The sequence below is a fragment of the Zea mays genome, chromosome 2, assembly GCF_902167145.1.
Source record: "Zea mays cultivar B73 chromosome 2, Zm-B73-REFERENCE-NAM-5.0, whole genome shotgun sequence".
NCBI classification, from domain to species: domain Eukaryota; kingdom Viridiplantae; phylum Streptophyta; class Magnoliopsida; order Poales; family Poaceae; genus Zea; species Zea mays.
Window position 1 is genome coordinate 232,831,572 of NC_050097.1, and position 18,291 is coordinate 232,849,862.

Below are 18,291 nucleotides of genomic sequence, written 5' to 3' on the forward strand. Positions count from 1 at the left end.
ATTTCTTGTTTTTCAGCTGATTTTCAAATCGGTTTTCGTTCTAACTTGTGAGTGAGTTCTAGAGTGACTCCTAGCACTGTATGTGAGTGTGAATGTGCACCAACACTACACTAGAACTCTCTTGGTCAAACTACTCATCAACAACCCCTCTTTATAGTACGGCTAAAAGAGAATAAAAAACCTAACTAAATCACGAGTATCCACATCTCCTTGACACTCGGACTCTGTAGTCCTTCACATTTTGTTTCGTCGTTTTAGTCGTCGCTTCGAGTTCTTATCTCTGGGATTGTTTTCACGGTTGTAGTACTTCTACCTGTAATGCGACCTAACTTACCATTTGTCTCTGCAAAAACACACGTTAGTCACATATAACATTACATTGTCATTAATCACTAAAACCAACCAGGGGTCTAGATGCTTTCAAGATCCTTAGCGTAATGCCGAGCTTCGACAATTTGCTTCTGTGTCAGTTGTTTTCCCGAAGCGTGACGGATGATGAATTCAAAATCTCCAGTAACACCGCTTCAGGTATCGGCGATGATACTTTATTTAATAAGCTTTCACTCACTTGCTCTGTTGGCCTACTTTTCGAAGGTCCAGCTTCGGCGCAGTCAAGAGCAATACTTTCTCTAGCCTTTTTCAATTCCTCAGATTTATCTTCGGAAATCTTTGGAAATAGCAGTCAAGAGCCCTCATATTTCAATTTCCATAGACCTGTGCACATGTGATTATTATTCTTGTATTATTTTGGGCTTTAAAACCTGCATAAAGCATTTTGTCAATCCTGTCTTTTTAATAACTAAGAGCAACTCCAACAAATGCTGTAAACCAACCCGAAAAAACTTTTTTGCATTCGACTATCATTTTCTCGCCTCCAACAGACTCCTAATCTTCTTCGTAATTTTCCAGTGTCCCGCATCCACATCGATGTGTCCCACATATATTGGTGAGGCAAACATTTCCCCAATCCACTCGAGCACGCGCATCCAGCAGCTTCCCGCGACTTCTTTCCCCTTCGTGCGCATCCGGTAGCTGGTGGTGGAAAGACGGGCAGCCGTGCAGATGTGACGACCTTTGGTGGAGGGCGGCGTCCAGGACGGTCACGTTGACGCTTGCAACATCTGTCTCGACTCTCGAGGCCTTCACCTCCAGCGATCCCTCCGCTGTACAGGTACGTGCCCCTGCTGAGAGGAGACCAGCTGCAAGCACGAGTTCCACCTCCAGTGCATCCTCGAGTGCTGAGGAGTAGACTTGCTCAACCTGCCTGACTGTGATTGCTTCTTGTTGTTTCTGTTTCTCCGTGTTTGTTCTGTCGCTACGATCAGAGCTGAATGTGATGCACTGTGCAGCTGTTCTATTGATCAGTGCTGAACGCGATGTGCCGGCGTAAATCTGAATCTCTCGCAAGCTCTGCTCTGAATTGCCTGTTTACTTGTCTTGATACTACTTCTGACCATCGTGATTGATCCTACAAGTGCCAGAGGAGCTCTTGTGCCCCATGTGTTAGCAGTCAATCAGCATGAAGTACCCTACCCTATGAAGTGCTGACATAGATCTGATGTTCATATTCAGAGTGGAAGCTTGCTTTTAGTGATGGCATTAGCGTGCATGCCTGTTGCTAGCTTATTTTTATGCATGATCGTGTGCTTAATTCCTGCACAGCATATATAAGATGTTGCTGTTGTTTCTTTCATTCCATGTACCGTGAACATCATAATATATACTAGTTGCCAGCTTATTTTTATGACGCAGTCGGTTTCTACAAAGTATACGACTCCTACATTTCCACTCCTATGAACATCAGAATGTAATTTGAACGCGTCGCAAGCTCTGCTGTGAATCACCGGCTTGCTAGTCTTACATGTGCCAGAGGAGCTCCCAGAATCCCATGTTTTGGCAGGCAATTATCATGAAGAACTCTTGACGGTGGGTAGAAGATAGTCCGATAATTGATGACGTGTCACAAATTTAAAGTATTGGAGAGTAAATTATTAGGGAACTGTTGTGCGAAGATAAGATTTTGGGGAAAAAGTTTTTTAGCGGAACCCCTAATACATAGTTTTTGGGAACAATTGTTTAGGAGACTCTTGGAGTTGCTCTAACTAGGTGAACGTTCGTACGTTGCTACAGAGTGAACATGTTATGATAAGATATATTAAAATTTTAAAAAATTCTAATTTCCATTTTATGTTTCTGTTATATTTTTTAAAGTTAAGAATTTTTACATAAATCTTACCCATCGAAACAAATTCACCATATACATTAAAATGCAATGCTTATCGACCACTCAAATAATCTGCTCTTGTAACATAAAGTAACTAAAACTGGGCAATGATCAGCAACCAACTTGTGCTAAGGATGAAAAATAAAAAAGTAAAAAATTATAATACATGATATCATGTATTGCATCTAAATACAAGCACATGTAGATCCACCAAATAGGTTTGTTAAAAAAAATCAAAACGAAGAACTTTAAAAGATGATAAAAAAACATAAAATGAAAATTAGATTTTTTTTAAAATTTTAATATATTTTATCATAATATGTTTAATCCATAACAACGTAAAGTTGTTTACCTAGTTTACTAATATGTTAGGATAACCCGTTTCCAAAACACCGTCACCATTACCTTCTGTCGTGGTTTATAATGTCAAAAATCTCATTATCCACCGTCCTCCGCCCTCCACTGCAACTAGCTTCACCGCCTTCGTTCCCGCCAGCGACGAGAATCCTCCGGCCTCCCTTACCACCAGATTCCCCCAACCCGTGGCAACGTCAGGTCGCCACCGCACGAGCCAATCCGTCCTCCCGAGTCCCAATCCAAACGGCTTCACTCCACTCGATTCGCTTCCACCGCCCGCGTACAGTCCAAACGCAACCGTCCCGTCCACCCCGGTCCTCGGCACCGCCATGCCGCCGCTCGCCGCGCGCCTCTATGCCCCGCTTAACCTCGCCCCCGCCGTCCCAGCCGCCTCCCTTCGCCCCGCCACGCGGCTCTGCGCTGCGAGCGGGCCCCGCAACGTCGGCGGGTTCAGGAGAGGCGCGCTGGCATAGGAGAAGGCGGCGGCGGTGGCGGTCGCGGAGAAAGCGGGCGGCGAAGGTGGAGGAGGAGAGGACGAGGGCCCGTACGATGCGATCGTGATCGGGTCAGGGATCGGGGGCCTGGTGGCGGCGACGCAGCTCGCGGCCAAGGGCGCGCGGGTGCTGGTCCTCGAGAAGTACCTCATCCCCGGGGGAAGCTCCGGGTACTACCGCCGCGACGGGTTCACCTTCGACGTCGGCTCCTCCGTCATGTTCGGCTTCTCCGACAAGGTGAGTTCGCTAGTGTGGGGGCTTTGGTTCTGCGCGTGCGCGTTTCTGGGAAGTGAGGTTTCGTGTTAGGGTGTGCTGATTGATGAGCTTGCGATGCTCTAGAGAGCTTGGTGAATGCGATTGGTTTTGGACTGCTCAGCTGTTGTTAACTGCGTTAGGTACTCTACAGTTTACTCTGCTCTGCGGCTGCTCTATGCCATCGGATAACCCTGATGGAATTGCAGACAGTATGTTTTGTTTTAGGGACTAATTTTAGTCCCTCTATTTTATTCTATTTAGTTCCTAAATTGCTGTTTTAGTTTCTATATTTAACAATTTAGGAACTAAAATAGAATAAAATATAGGGACTAAAAATTAGTCTAGAGACACCAAACACCCCTATATTGCGTCTCAAATGTGCTAATATACATGCCTAAGTATCAGAGGGACGTGCAGTGCCCGATGCACACTAGTGTGCATTGTTGGTTCAAGGGCTATGCACGTTTATCTCATCAGCGCTTCAGCGAATTGGCATGAGTAGGTGGGTTAATGCCCTCCGGTGTGCATGTGTTACTGTGCTCGGATGGTACTTGACTGGTTGGGACGGTAATGCTGGTCTTATAGCTTCTTATATAACCACTCATTGCAAATTTTAGTCAGTATGACATATGCTGTTATCCAGGGTAACTTGAATTTGATCACACAAGCATTGGAAGCAGTTGGGCGTAAGATGAGAGTTCTACCAGACCCTTCTACAGTTCATTTCCACCTACCCGGTGATCTCTCTGTCCTTGTGCATAGGAAGTATGAAGACTTCATCAACGAACTGGTCAGCAAATTCCCTCACGAGAAAGAAGGGATCCTTAAATTCTACGATACATGCTGGACGGTACTGTCTTCAGTTTCTTACCTGCATCTCGTACTCTTGTATTATAGATGATAGTGCGATGTTAGAAATTACAGTGATTGTCTAACACTCACATTTCAACAGATCTTCAATTCACTAAATTCGTTGGAGCTGAAGTCTCTAGAGGAACCCCTTTATCTTTTTCGGCAATTTTTCCAGAAGCCTCGGGAATGCTTAACTCTAGGTATAAAGACTGCAGCCCTGCATTCAAATTGAAAAATGTACTATTTACAGTCTAGAGAAATTACACAAGGAATTAGCTAAATTAATATGAAGAAAATACATTCTTACAAAAAAAATGTAAGAATTATTTGGCATGTGTTGGAGTTTTTCTTCTTCTTTTTGAATAGTACATCATATTCACAATAAAAGTCACAGATCTATCTCCCTTTCAGCTTATTATTTGCCACAGAATGCTGGGGATATCGCTCGCAAGTTCATAAAAGATCAGGAGCTACTCTCCTTCATAGATGCCGAGGTATGAGAGATTTGTGAGTTGACTCACTTTTCAAGTTTTCCTCTTTGGAGCCTGTGATCTTCAGTCAATACTAGTTTAGTGAAAAGTTCATGATTATTAATTATCTTTGTAGTGTTTTATTGTGAGCACAGTCAATGCCTTGCAAACACCCATGATAAATGCAAGCATGGTAAGTTCAATCTTAATCTTCTGGATCTTCATTTCAAATTCATTTGGATTTCTGTTATCTTAATGCCAATATAACAGGTCTTGTGCGATAGGCACTTTGGAGGGATTAATTATCCAGTTGGTGGCGTTGGTGGTATTGCAATATCCCTGGCAGATGGCCTTGTTGAAAAGGGCAGCGAAATCCGTTACAAGGCGAATGTAACCAACGTTATTCTTGAAAATGGAAAGGCTGTGAGTTACCTTTAGTCCTTTACAGACTTAAATATGTGAACTTATTGGGTTTTGTATCTTAGCTGAGCACTTCTGTACTCCAGGTTGGGGTGAGGTTATCAAATGGGAAGGAGTTCTTTGCTAAAACAGTGATATCAAATGCCACCAGATGGGACACGTTTGGTAATTCTAATGTATCTTCAATTGGAACATTAAAAAAACTAGTTCTTTCATTTTCACTTATTTGCAGTTTTAAATTGTTTTTTCTTGAATGTACAGGAAAACTCGTGAAAGAGGAACTTCCAGAAGAGGAGAAAAACTTTCAAAAGAATTACGTTAAGGCACCATCATTCCTTTCAATTCATATGGGTGTCAAAGCGTCAGTTCTGCCTGCTGGCACTGACTGCCACCATTTTATACTTGAGGTATGCATGTGTTCACCACTGGGAATGTGGTATTGCTGAGAGTTTGACATCAGTGGCATTTTCTTTGTATAACCTGTTTGAGTCTGTATTAATCAAGTCTGTAATTGGCAGGATAATTGGAATAATTTGGAAAAGCCTTATGGAAGCATATTTTTAAGTATCCCTACAGTTCTTGATCCATCATTAGCTCCCGAAGGACATCATATACTTCATATATTTACTACAGCAGGCATAGAAGATTGGGAGGTAAGGACTGTGTTCTAGTTGAACACACATTTCATCAGTATTAAGATACACTGTGTTTTGTTCATTGGCAGGGTCTTTCTAGGAAGGAATATGAAGAGAAAAAAGAGGTGGTGGCCAATGAGATTATAAGAAGGCTTGAAAAGAAGTTGTTTCCTGGTCTTCAAGATTCAATAGTCCTCAAAGAGGTACCTTCTTGCCTTCCATGGTGTGATCCTATTTATATTTGTTCCACTGTTTGGATTTTGATCAATTCTTGTATGAACTTTGAAGTGCATTCTAGCAACTGTTAAGCAGTTGATGGTGAAAGGAAGATTAGCATATGCTTGAATGTGTATATGGTGAATCAGGAAAGTCCATCTAGTATATTTGTCATTTTTTGATGACTACTTTGCTCGTGGCAATATCATTCCAGTATGTGGATACCCTTGAGGAACGAGGAGAGTAATGACCACCGACACAAATCTCTTGAACAAACTCTTTAAAATAACCCGTATCGAATAATTGTAGTGTGGTTTCCAGACCTTCTGTTAGGTGCAGCTTCTTGATGGGAAATTGTCAAAGCGAGTTGAGTTGCGAGTTCGAAAGTATCGAGTTCTATGAATCACAAGTCTAGCAAAATATAATGCATCAGAACTTTTGTAGCCTAGTTGCATGTGTTCTCAGTGGCGGAGCACCCATTATGGTCAACTATGGCTAGAGCTATACCTTAAAATCATGTTTGGTGTAGTGGTAAGTCCATACTGTTTGCAATCAACAGGTTCTAGGTTTGAGTCCTATGTGTTGCATCATGTTTTTTTTTTTTTGTCCTTCAGCCATACCTCATTATTATTTTGTCCTCCGCCACTGTGTGTTCTGGTTATAATTATATGCAGTAAATTTAATGGCACTGTTCTGACTTCTGGTACCAGTCACTCTTGTAATGCGTAACTTGTTTTGTTTCATCAGGTAGGCTCACCAAAAACACACCGAAGATTTCTTGCTCGAAATGACGGTACATATGGACCAATGCCACGGGGTAAACCGAAGGGATTACTGGCTATGCCTTTCAATACTACCGTAAGTATCAGGAATCATCTCCCTTTGGGTGACTTGATGAACTGGATGTCCTCAGATTTCGTTGAACTGAAACTTGGGTTCTCAATTTACAGTCAATAGATGGCCTTTACTGTGTCGGTGACAGCTGTTTCCCCGGGCAAGGTGTCATAGCTGTAGCATTCTCAGGGATCATGTGTGCTCACCGAGTTGCTGCAGATATTGGTAAGTTCCAGTTTTCACTGCGTCTGTCCCTGAACAGGGATAGCTTAATGGTTCAGTAAGACAGAATTAGTCGCTTGTTTGATGCCAGGTCTTAGAGAGTAGAACTCTTGACTCGCAATTTCTTTTTTTTTACTGCTTTACCCTTCTTCCAGGACTAGAGCAGAAGTCTCCAGTTCTAGATGCTGGTCTTCTTGGGCTACTCAGATGGCTGAGAACACTTGCATAGGACGGTATATTAGACAAAGTGGGAAAATGGACCTCATCTTCTTTCAAAAGGCTGATGTTTAACTAGAGTTCGGATTCTGCACTATCATCTGAGTGGCCGGGTTCTGTCATGGGTGTGCCGTGTACAATCGAGGCTGGGCTAGCAGCATGTGGTCGCCCATCATGAGCACCTGCAGATAATTGTGCTGGGTTTATATAGTAGTAATCCTAATTGGCAACCCAAGTGTCTGAAGCTGCGCGTGCTTGACACGGTACGGTGCGCTCCCGCGCATATAGAAAACAAATTGTCAATTGCGATGTTGCATCACTTAGGTACAAGTTACATGGTATGCCAAACAGTGTAATTGTTCTCCAACTAGATTCTTCAAAGACACTTTCTCAATTGTACCAGGATACAGGTTGCACGGCATAGTGAATTGTGTCAAAAATTTTGGATCACAATGATGTAGCAGCTCATGGTACAGATTAAATCAGATAATCAGTTAGCAAGATTCCCGGTGAGCGTCGTGCCAATTGGATGGATCATGATCGTTGTCCACGCCATAGTGAAGGTTTTTTTTTTGGTTGCTTACAAGCTTGACACTTCAAACCTTTGCCCACAGCCAGTTTAGAAATTAAACACAAAGTAGATAACAGAGAGATGCTTTGAAAATTAACATGACATAAACCAGAATGCCACACATTGAGCTCATCGGCATCACCCAAATGATTAGCATGGTTTAGAACAACTTATTAAAACCTGAAAGGGAAAATAGAACAAGCATCATATAGCCTTTACTAGTGAATAGTCCAAATTGAGACATGACTACTTAACCATCTAGATATATGATGAAAAAAAATGTATTACCATACCCTGTTGCTCCAACATCGCTCACAATCATCTTAACATATTTATTCTGTCTTTACTAACTCTTCTTGCTGCCCTTCCTGTCATGTCATTTTTTTTTTGGTAAAGTGCCCAGTCTTGCCACAGACATAGCAAACCATATCTTCTATATTTATCTTATTCTTGAAGTTGGTGGTTGGTAAGGCTTATAGTCATGATAACACATGATGTCATATAATTCATGCCCAACTTAGGAGGCACCATCCTTATGTTTGATAGCCTCCATAAGCTCTTTTGCACTCTTTATGTTCATGTACACGTATAGAGAAACTATAGCGAAAACATGGCTAGTTGAAGTGTCTCTCTAATGTGGTTCTTATGGTGCCCAAGTGTTGGGCTTGACATGTGATGCTAATTAGTGCATGAACCACATAATTTGGACTCTCCACAACGAGAATGTAGGTTATCGACAAGCAACAGAACCTCAGGGATAAATCATTATATTCACTCACTTGCTCGATTCTGTTTAACCGCTAGCACACTTGCATTTACATTCATATTGTCTTGTTTGGAAATTGTTTAAGTAAATCTATAGTAGCTTATAATTGTAACTAGATATTTTTAGTTCTCTAATAAGCTCCCTAGTGTAGTTGTTAATTTGTATGTTTCAGTGAAATCGACTTAGAAACATAGTAACTAAAATTGTTTGAGAGGCTTACTTGTTGTGAAATAGAGCTCCATCAAGGGTTTGCATTTGTGCCATCTTTTATACTAATGAAGCTTTGCTCTAGTGTTGTGGCCTTGAAAAGAATTTTTATAGACCATTTACCACCTCTAGGCATCTAGATCATAACAGCAGGTTGACATCCTCTCCTACATATTGTTTGCACCATCTTCTTCCTTCCAAGTATCCTCTTCTATGACCCTTTTCTTGAAAGATTTATAATGTCTTCCCTTTTTAATTTGCACCACTTTGTTTTATCAATCTCGGCTTGTTTATCACTACGAGCATGCACATGAAAACGAAAGTCCACCACCTCAAGCTTGTGTTGAGAGATAACACACTTCCTATGTATCACCTCGCAATCCAACCATGCTTGTTTGTTCTCTCTTGTAAAGACAAAGCCAATTTGGCTAGAGTGTTGGTCACTACTATATGTCACTAAATAAGGTTCTCTTCTGAAAGAAAGTGTTGACTATCAACAACTCAAAAGCTACCTGAAGTCTTTCCCTTCCTCCTGATTCATACTACTATATCTAAAACCTCCATGAAACACCTCAAAACCTACACTTGTTGTACCTACTTTCCATTAAAATCTCCACCTATAAGAAGCTTCTCACTAGCAAGTATAACTCTAACCATGCTATCTAAGTCTTTCGAGAGAAGTCTCTTAGCACTCTCATCATGTCCATTTAAGGGCACACGCACTAATTACGTTTTAAGTCCAAATCACTGACGACAGCTTGACTAAATAATCATATATGCTTGCCTTCTCACATCTACCACACCATTCTTAAGGCTCTTATCAACCAAAACTTCTGCTCTATTTCTATTTACAATTGTTTCTGTATACCAAAAGTTAAAGAATATATTCCCCACCTCCTTTGCTTTCTCACCCTTCCATTTAGGAGGTATTTGATAATCCAACAAGTTTTGAACTAAGTGTTAGCTCAAAATTTATTGGATTATATAATCTGAGCATATTATAATCCCAAACAAACCCCCTTTAGTCTCTTGGATGCATAAGACATTTACACATCTCCTAGTCGTTGTCTTAACTAACTCTCTTAACTTACATGTAAATCCTACATTTTAACTACCCAAACAAATTCTAGTTGGTTCGACTAGCTTTCTTATCCTTCACATTTATCAATGATATGAAGACTAATGTAGCGCACCACTAAGTAAAAATTAGACCCTTGTTCACTCGTCACCGTGCCCAGATCACGACATGATGCTTCGCCTAGAGAGTACTAACCAAACCTTTGTCCATTTAACACCATGTCTAGATTCCGAAAAGACCCGTCATTGCATACAAATCTTTTTTATTTTACTTTCATTAGAATGACTAAGTTCACATTAAGCGTATCACAACCCTTCTTCTCCTTTACTAGGACATAGGACCTGCTGTGTTGATAATATAGACAAAGTTGATTACAGTATCTCCTAAGATTTTAAATATATCCAAGACATTTAAAATTCTCTTCTAAACAAAATTTCAAATTTACACCGACTTCATCCCACAGCACTAAAACAAGAAAAGTCTCCCCACAAAACAAGCTATTCAGTTTGAAATTTGCTTACAACAGAATATGATTTTGTTCCACAAAACGGGAGAGAAGGTGACATAGAAAAAAGAAAAACGAACTCTGCTGCCTACTGCTAATGATTAAAATGGTCCGTGTTTTATTCACAGTGGACTTTTCGATGCTACTGCACAAAAAAAGAATATCAACGATATATGTAGAAAAAAAAGGCAGACAGAGGAAGAAAACACAAAGGATATCAACATTTTAGCTAGATTGCCAAAAACGAAATCAACCAAAGAATGCATAGGAAAAAGGGTTGGAACGATGTGCGACAACAATTGCTTCTTCACAAAGCCAGCTTTTTATGTTCAGAGAACTGCTCATTCGGGTCAGATAATCGCAGAGGCATGACTCAGCTTTCCCTAGGTCGCCTGTAATCAGATTATCAAAGAATGGAGGCACTTAGCTTCCTTTTAGGAATCTTCTTTTGTCTCTGTTTGGGGAACCTATCCAGTACCAGCATCAATCCGACGTTGCTCCCACACATACCGATCGGATACCTGCCATTATACCAAGCATTGGTTATATTAAAAAAAAAGTAACACCCAAAGATCAGACAATGGAGCAAGATTTAGGGACTAACCTTACGCGATCTGATTTCCGTCGCCAGCAAAAGATAGACATGACCCACTGGATGGCACATAAAACAAGCAAGGCAGCAATAAATAAGTTGGTGCCGATGGAAACAAACCCTGTACAGCACTAATCTTTGCTAGATGCTAACAATCAAAATGGTGTGATGTGAATTACATTGATGTCTCTAGTCCAAGCTCAGAGAAATGGAAACATGCAACAATTTAACTAAAGTAAATAACCATAACACAATTTGCACAAGCAGAACAAGACAACACGCCATTACACTTAAATTAAGCATAGTGCAGTCAAAAGTCAGAGCTCATGTTTTTTTTAGTCAATCATCAGTTATCCTATACCTGGTGGATGACTACCATGTGGACATCGTAAGGTCACATGTTTTCCTTTGTTTACAATAACATCCGGTAGCAGACTTGGCAGTTGGCACATTAAAATAAATTGAAGAACCTAGTTTAAAATCGATTCCCTGTTCTCAACTAATCTAGGTTGCCCTTTCTTCTGGTTCTGGAGTGTGAAACAGTGACAGGATAACGCACATGGCCAATAACTCTAGTTAAGGTACGATGCACTATATAATGCTGAAGTACTGGGTAAGTGCACAACAAAGGATGAGCATTTGGAATAGCGTGCAACAGCATACGTATTTTCCATATTTATATACATGTGCAGTTGAGGGGCATTATCTCGATTATTTCAGGAAGACTTGTAATAAAAAAATCAGGAAGATTCCTTGTTAAGAGATACAGAAGGAAGAAATGTTTCGCAAGAGAACTAAGTGAAAGGATTATGAACCATCCATTGACCATTGCACAATCTCTCTGCTGCAGCACATGGCGTCTTTAAGGAATAAATAAAGACCTTAGGTAATTGTGTTAAGTCCCCACAGTTACAGTGGCAATTAAAACGAATATTATAAGTTTTTAGATTTATTCAAAGTTGCAAAACGGCATGCCCATGTAAGTGGAGAATTTCTTTGACTAGAAGAAGCATATTTGTAGTATAGCAGTTTCTGCGTCTCAAGAAAATAACAGCATGAATAACCACCACAAGTTCATCATAAACATCTAATTTTCCCAGCACTATCATAGCCATATAATTTGGATATATAGATGTGGGTACAAACTGATACTGCCATTTTATTGAACAGAATACATACAGTAACGGTCTGTATTTCTACTGGTGGCATTAGCTAAAGTTTTAAGAGGTCAGATATTTTTGAATACTGGTGGTACGCCCTAATGTATTAAAAAAATATAAGCTCCAGATGAGAATCATGGACACTTCAAGACAAGATCAACAAAAACGTGACGAGTCTATTTTTTCCAGTTTAATCTCCACATAAAACACTGTATTAAGTATATTGCTTTCAGGGGGAGGAAAAAGGGTATCACGCATATTTCTGCATTTGAATAAAAGAGTGCATCGGTTCCAATTCTAACAGCGATGACCATCCAGTCCATTAAATGAGACAACTATTACTTACGAAAAGCTCAATAGGGACAAGTGACCACCAAAATTCGGGGAATACAATAGAGCAACTATAATGATTTCACATTATCAAGCAATAGTGTGTTTCGGATAACTCAATGATTAGAGTCCTGCATATTAGGTTATCCTTTCTAATGCATGTCTGAATTATATCACATATTCCTCGAAGCAAACATTACATTAAGGAACAATTACTTGTGAACTCAATTAAGTCAATAGAACTATAATGAAGCAATCAAGCAGAGAAACACAATACTTGTATGGATTTACCTTGATCACTGTGACAATGAAGATCTTAGCGAAGGACGAGTGCCTCTTCACCACCTTCCTCTGTGCCATGACAAACGGCTGTGGCCTTGGCTGCACCTTGAGCGGGACAGCAGGGAACGGTGCCGCGTCCCTGCAGAGCTGCTGAGCGATCTCCCTGAGCAGAACGACCTGCGCCTTCTCATCTCCCATGGCCATGATGGCGTGCCGCATAGACTCCCGATCCGCCTCCAACGCGTGCAACCTGGCTTTGAGTTCCTGTATCTCGTCCTCCTCCGCCCAGCCCGCGGCCCCAGCACGAGCGCCCACCTCGCCCTCCCACGTGGTCCCAAAGTCGCAGCAGTCGTCGTCAGGCGCCATGACCGGCACGCCATGCACCGCGTCAACCGTGTACACCCGGTCGGCCTCCTCCTCGTCGTCCTGCCCCGGCGCGTCCCTGTCCGTGAAGAGCGGGAACTCGTCGGCCAGCGCGACCCGGCAGCTGTACGGGCCGCCGTCGCCGGAGAACGTGCGGACGTGGCGTGACGAGCGGCGCGGCGAGCCAAACATGACGACCGGCTTATCGGAGTCCGGGGGGCTGGGAGCTCCGTGGGGGGCGCGCGGGGTGCCCTCGTCGGCGAGGTGGTCGTCGAGGCAGTGGACGGAATGGTAACCGTCGTCGCCGTCGGAGGAGGAGAAGGGATGGTCGGCCTCGGCCTCGGCCGCGGTCGGGGTCGGGGAGGACGGGGAAGGGAAGCCGAGGTGGAGCAGGCGCGCCTGGCAGGACCGGAGCCTGGCGGCGAGCGAGCGGACGGCGGCGTCGCGGCGGCCGAGCGCGTCGTGCAGCGCGGCGGCCTCGGCGGCGTCGTGCGCGAACCGCTCCTCGGCGTAGCGCCGGTACTGGCGCGCCTCCATCATGGCCTCAGACTTCTCGCGCTGCAGGCGCAGGATCATGGACATGGCCTCGCTGGCGGCGCCCGCGGCGGCGCCGCGCTCGGCCTCCAGCTCCGCCTGCAGGTCCGCGACGCCGCGCCGGTGCCGCGCCAGCGCCTCGCGCAGCGCGGACGCCTCGTCGGCGGGGGACAACGCCACCGCCAGCGCGAGGGCGTCGCCGGGCGGGGCCCGCCTGGCGAGGGCGACGCGCGAGGGGGGCCCGTTGGCCCCGCCGCAGAGCGGGCACGCGTCGACGGGAACGGGACCGCCGCCGCTGCGGGGGTCGTTCTCCCCTGCCATAGCGGCCGGAGAGGAGGGAGACGCCAACGCCGCCGGGGCGGGCGCGCGCGGGGTGGGCTTGCGGGAGGCGAGGAGGCGCGGGTGGCCGTGGTCAAGGCGTGGGAGAGGCACGGCGTGAAAGGCGCCGGCAGGGGGGAGACGGGGCTACGCCAGGATATTATAGTAAGTTTTGACGAGGGGATTTGTTCTGGCAAGAGTGCAAGGGGGCAAGGCGAGCAGGGTTGGGAAGGGCGGCGTTCTCGTCTCGGGCTCGGCGGCGGGCGCGGGAGCTGTTGGTCCCGTCCCGTGGCGGGGACGCGGGGTGGGGAGGGGACGGACCAGGACCACGGCCGCCGAATCGGCTGGTTCGGGGCGGGCGGATATTTGCAAGCCCGGTCGCTGGCGAGCGTCACGGCGGACGCCGAAACCGTGCGGCAGTGGCCAGGACAGGAGACGAGGGGTTCTCCCGCCTTCCCGGATCTGAGCAAACTGACCGTGGTGGGTTGGCGTGCTGCGTATGCAAGGGGAAGGGGACCGCCCGCGGGTTGGCCGTATCATATGTGTCCAGCAGCCTGCCTGCCTACCTACCTGGCTCGGTTTATATTTCGTTTAATAATAATAATAAATAATGAATCCAGAATGCATGGAGTCGTGGCACACGAGTTACACTACAACATGTGAGTGACCGACGTTGCAGTTCACACAGTAACGCTGCCGTGTGGGCCTCGAGAGTGAATGATTGAGACGCGAAGCGGACGGCCCGCGGACCGACCAGCTACGCCTACGACGCACCGGGTCGGGCGGGTTTAAAAAGCGGCCCCTGGTGGGCCGCCATCCTTCAGTTCGAATTCGAAATGGCGTAGCCGCGTAGGCGCGAAAGGACGCTTCGGTCCATAAACCTAGGGCGTGTCTGGTTTTACACCGAAGACGGGTGCTGCTCAATGCGCGGCTGAATCTTCAAATAGACCCAATCACTTGGCGTTCAGAACAAGATTTGGCCGCCTATTAGCAAGTTTAATAATATAGCCTACTACACCAGACTATATGAAGCTGCCATATATTATATATAGTCAACTAAAAGTCTAGTTATATAACAATGCAAGTTGTATATTTAATGCTTGGTCTGTCTCTTTCTATTAAGACTATGAAGATGGAGTCCGTGAGCAACCTGATTTTAGCTGACTATTAGTGAGCAGCCCATTTTTCTTCTCTCTCTTCCATGTCACCATAAACCTGACGTGGCATGTCTTACATCCTGCCTACACCACCTTATTATACTTTGCTCTAATTCTTCGTACACTGTTGAGCCTCGACCAAATGTTGCCGAATGAGAGCAATTCTCTGGTTGTTGATTTCTCATGAATCCACTCGATGAGCGATGCAGGCTGACAAGCAGAACCATCATGGGAGCAAGTCCATGGCTCGCAAGGCAAGTGTCGGTTAGGGAACATGATCAAGTGGAGAAGGCAAGGCTGGTGCCAGACTGGAAACAAGGTCAAGTGGGCTGCGGCGGAGCTACAGGCCCAGGAAGGAGAATGCAAGGGTCATTGGGCCCGATTGGCTGAACGCACTACAATATAGCATATAGATAGGAAGAGCGTAGTGTCTAGCGTGCATGTATCAAACAAATATTTCCTTCTTCTCCACGTCTTCTTCCTCCTTCCTCCTCTTCTCCATTGCCAAACCATGTAATAATGCATACGTTGAGTGATCTAAACGGAGGCTAACAAGTGGGTATCGAAGACAAGGGTTCTCGGGCATATTATTCATCGCTGGTGTTCGATCTGGAGCAGCCGGTGAATCACTCGTACCTCACGTGTTCGCGGCTACAGCGAGTGGTGATGAATCCTAATACTCAGATCATCCTTGATGAGATTGCATGGAGGTTCGTTGATCATGACGACAAATGGGATCGTCGTTTTGTCGATTAGGAAGTGCACTAGGAGTCGACTTTCTCGGACTTTGCGGTGGAGCAGATTAAGCAAGTCCAGGAGGTGGAGAAAGCAGCCAGGTTGTTCGATGATTGGCGCATGAGTCTCGAAGGGGTCGTCGATGATTTGCGCCTGGAAGTCGGCAAGCTGTCCAAGAATTGGGAATGCTCTCATCGACAAGTCGTCCATGCTCCCGGGAGTACTCACTTCTGCCCTAGGGTATGCCATTAATGCCTTATCTAGTTCTTGTATCGATAGCAAGTGATTGTCGTGTGTTTGGGTCTGAGATCCACCGTGGGGGTTTGTCGTGTGGATGTGGTACGTGTGGAGCGGATCGCGGAAATCTTCTTATATTAAGTTTTCCGATGTTTGACAAGGAGAATCCAAAATTGTGGATCCGGCGCAGTCATGACTACTTTGACATGTATGTGGTACAATAACCTATTTGGGTCAAGGTCACATTGATGCATTTTGTTGGTCGGTCGCTCGTTGGTTGTCTTGTCTGGACGACCAATTTTGGGTGTAGTAGTGGGCATCATTTTGTTGGTCGTTACTAGAACGGTTTGGTAAAGATGAGTATGGAGTGTTTATTCGTATGCTCTTCCGGATCCAACAAACATCATTAGTGTCGGAGTATGTAGAACAGATCATGACCCTTGTGGACAATTTGGTAGCTTATGGGCGCCATACGGATCCACTGTACTTTGTTCAGCTTTTCATGGATGGCCTTAGGGGATATTCAAGCATATGTTATTGTTCGACGTCTCCCATCTTTGGACTCTGCCTGTGTGTTGTCTTTTTTGCAGGAGGATGTTGTGACGTCGGCCCGATGTTTGGACACTCATCGGTCGGAGTTGGGATGGTCGGGCAAATCTCCGAGTAAAGGGCCTTTTACTCTACCTAGGCCACCTCGAGGAGACAAATTGGCGCCCTCGGAGGATGTTGGTAAAACTTTGGAACCAACGCATCCTCGAGCAGTGGAAGACAAATTGGTAGCTTTTCTATCTGCGCTGCACTGGACCGCATGTTCGGGCCCTCCTGAGAGCACCTAGAGGGGGGTGAATAGGTGATCCTGTAAAAACTTAAAACTCAAGGCCACAAACTTGATTAAGTGTTAGAACAATAAAGCCAAGTGGCTAGAGAGTAGTTCTTGCTAAACACGATAACCACAAAGAAATCAACACAGAGAGGCACGGTGGTTTATCCCGTGGTTCGGCCAAGTCCAACACTTGCCTACTCCACGTTGTGGCGTCCCAACGGACGAGGGTTGCACTCAACCCCTTTCAAGTGGTCCAAAGACCCACTTGACTACCACGGTGTTTCTCTTTGTTTTACTATATCCCGCTTGCGAGGAATCTCCACAACTTGGAGCCTCTCGCCCTTACAATTTTATGATCACAAAGAAGCACGGAAGTAAGGGTGGGAAAAGCAACGCACAGAAGACACAAAATCAGAGCACAAACACGCACACAAGTCACAACTCGAGCTCGCAACACAACCCGAAGAGTTCTCTACTCAAATGGAGCTCTAGTTGCTATCACAAAGAATCAAATGCGTGAAAATGGAGTCTTGGTGCTTAGGGATGCTCAAAGAATGCTTGGTGTTCTTCTCCATGCGCCTAGGGGTCCCTTTTATAGCCCCAAGGCAGCTAGGAGCCGTTGGAAGTAATCCAGGAAGGCAAATCTTGCCTTCTGTCGGATGGCGCACCGGACAGTCCGGTGCACCACCGGACATCCCCTGTTCACAGTCCGGTGCAGATTGCTTTCCAAATTTGGCGCAACCGACGGTTGAAGATTTGGAGCCGTTGGCGCACCGGACAGTCCGGTGCCCCCATCCGATCGTTGGCTCGGCCACGCGTCACGCGCGGATTGCGCGGCCGACCGTTGGCGCGCCCGACCGTTGGCTCACCGGACAGTCTGGTGCCTCACCAGACAGTCCGGTGAATTATAGTCGTGCGCTGTTGACTTGATTCCCGAGAGCAGTGACTTCGCCGCAGACGACTCACCGGACAGTCCGGTGATTTATAGCCGTACGCCGCCGTCAAGACCCGAGAGCAGGCTGTTCACCGGGACTGGTCTTGGCACACCGGGCACTGTCCGGTGCACCACCGGACAGTCCTGTGCACCCAGACCGAGCTGCCTTTTGGCTGAACACAGCCAACTTCTCTCCAAAGCGATTTCTTCTGTTTCTAGCACTTAGACACAATACATTAGTCTTCAAAACAATGTACTAAGTCTAGAAACATACCTTTAATCTTGATTTGCACTTCTTGAGTCTTTGGCACAAATATTACTCAAAGCATTTGTGTGGAGCACTAAATCACCAAAATATTATAGAAATGGCCCAAGGGCACATTTCCCTTTCAATCTCCCCCTTTTTGGTGATTTATGCCAACACAACAAAAAGCAACTAAAGAAGTGCAACATCAATGCAAATGAGAACAAAAATTTGTATTTGATTCAAATTTGACATATTTG

At 45.1% G+C, this 18,291-nt stretch overlaps 2 protein-coding genes across 2 annotated transcripts; one reads left to right on the forward strand and one right to left on the reverse strand.

Annotated features, from left to right (window-relative positions):
• The first annotated feature begins 2,686 nt into the window (after positions 1 to 2,686).
• On the forward strand, positions 2,687 to 7,648 carry LOC100281663 (carotenoid isomerase 2). Its single transcript, NM_001367269.1, is given in 13 exon segments — positions 2,687 to 3,312; positions 3,974 to 4,180; positions 4,283 to 4,382; positions 4,594 to 4,676; positions 4,789 to 4,845; positions 4,923 to 5,075; positions 5,159 to 5,237; positions 5,334 to 5,479; positions 5,591 to 5,725; positions 5,797 to 5,910; positions 6,671 to 6,781; positions 6,874 to 6,982; positions 7,135 to 7,648. Coding segments are annotated over 13 exon segments (1,770 nt in total). The 5' UTR covers positions 2,687 to 2,910; the 3' UTR covers positions 7,209 to 7,648.
• Positions 7,649 to 10,292: 2,644 nt separating this feature from the next.
• Positions 10,293 to 14,228, reverse strand: LOC100275544 (uncharacterized). Its single transcript, NM_001374073.1, has 3 exons — positions 12,696 to 14,228; positions 10,927 to 10,973; positions 10,293 to 10,843 (listed from the first exon to the last, which is right to left on the reverse strand). Exons 1-3 carry the CDS (start codon positions 13,902 to 13,904, stop codon positions 10,729 to 10,731), a joined length of 1,371 nt encoding a protein of 456 aa, NP_001361002.1. The 5' UTR covers positions 13,905 to 14,228; the 3' UTR covers positions 10,293 to 10,728.
• Between the last annotated feature and the right edge of the window lie 4,063 nt (positions 14,229 to 18,291).

Coding starts and splice junctions, on each gene's coding strand:
- LOC100275544 (NM_001374073.1), bottom strand. CDS start 13,904: ATGGCAGGGGAGAACGACCCCCGCAGCGGCGGCGGTCCCGTTCCCGTC. Junction 10,974..12,695: donor TCATTGTCACAGTGATCAAG/GTAAATCCATAC, acceptor TGTGCCATCCAG/TGGGTCATGTCTATCTTTTG. Junction 10,844..10,926: donor CGGAAATCAGATCGCGTAAG/GTTAGTCCCTAA, acceptor GTATAATGGCAG/GTATCCGATCGGTATGTGTG.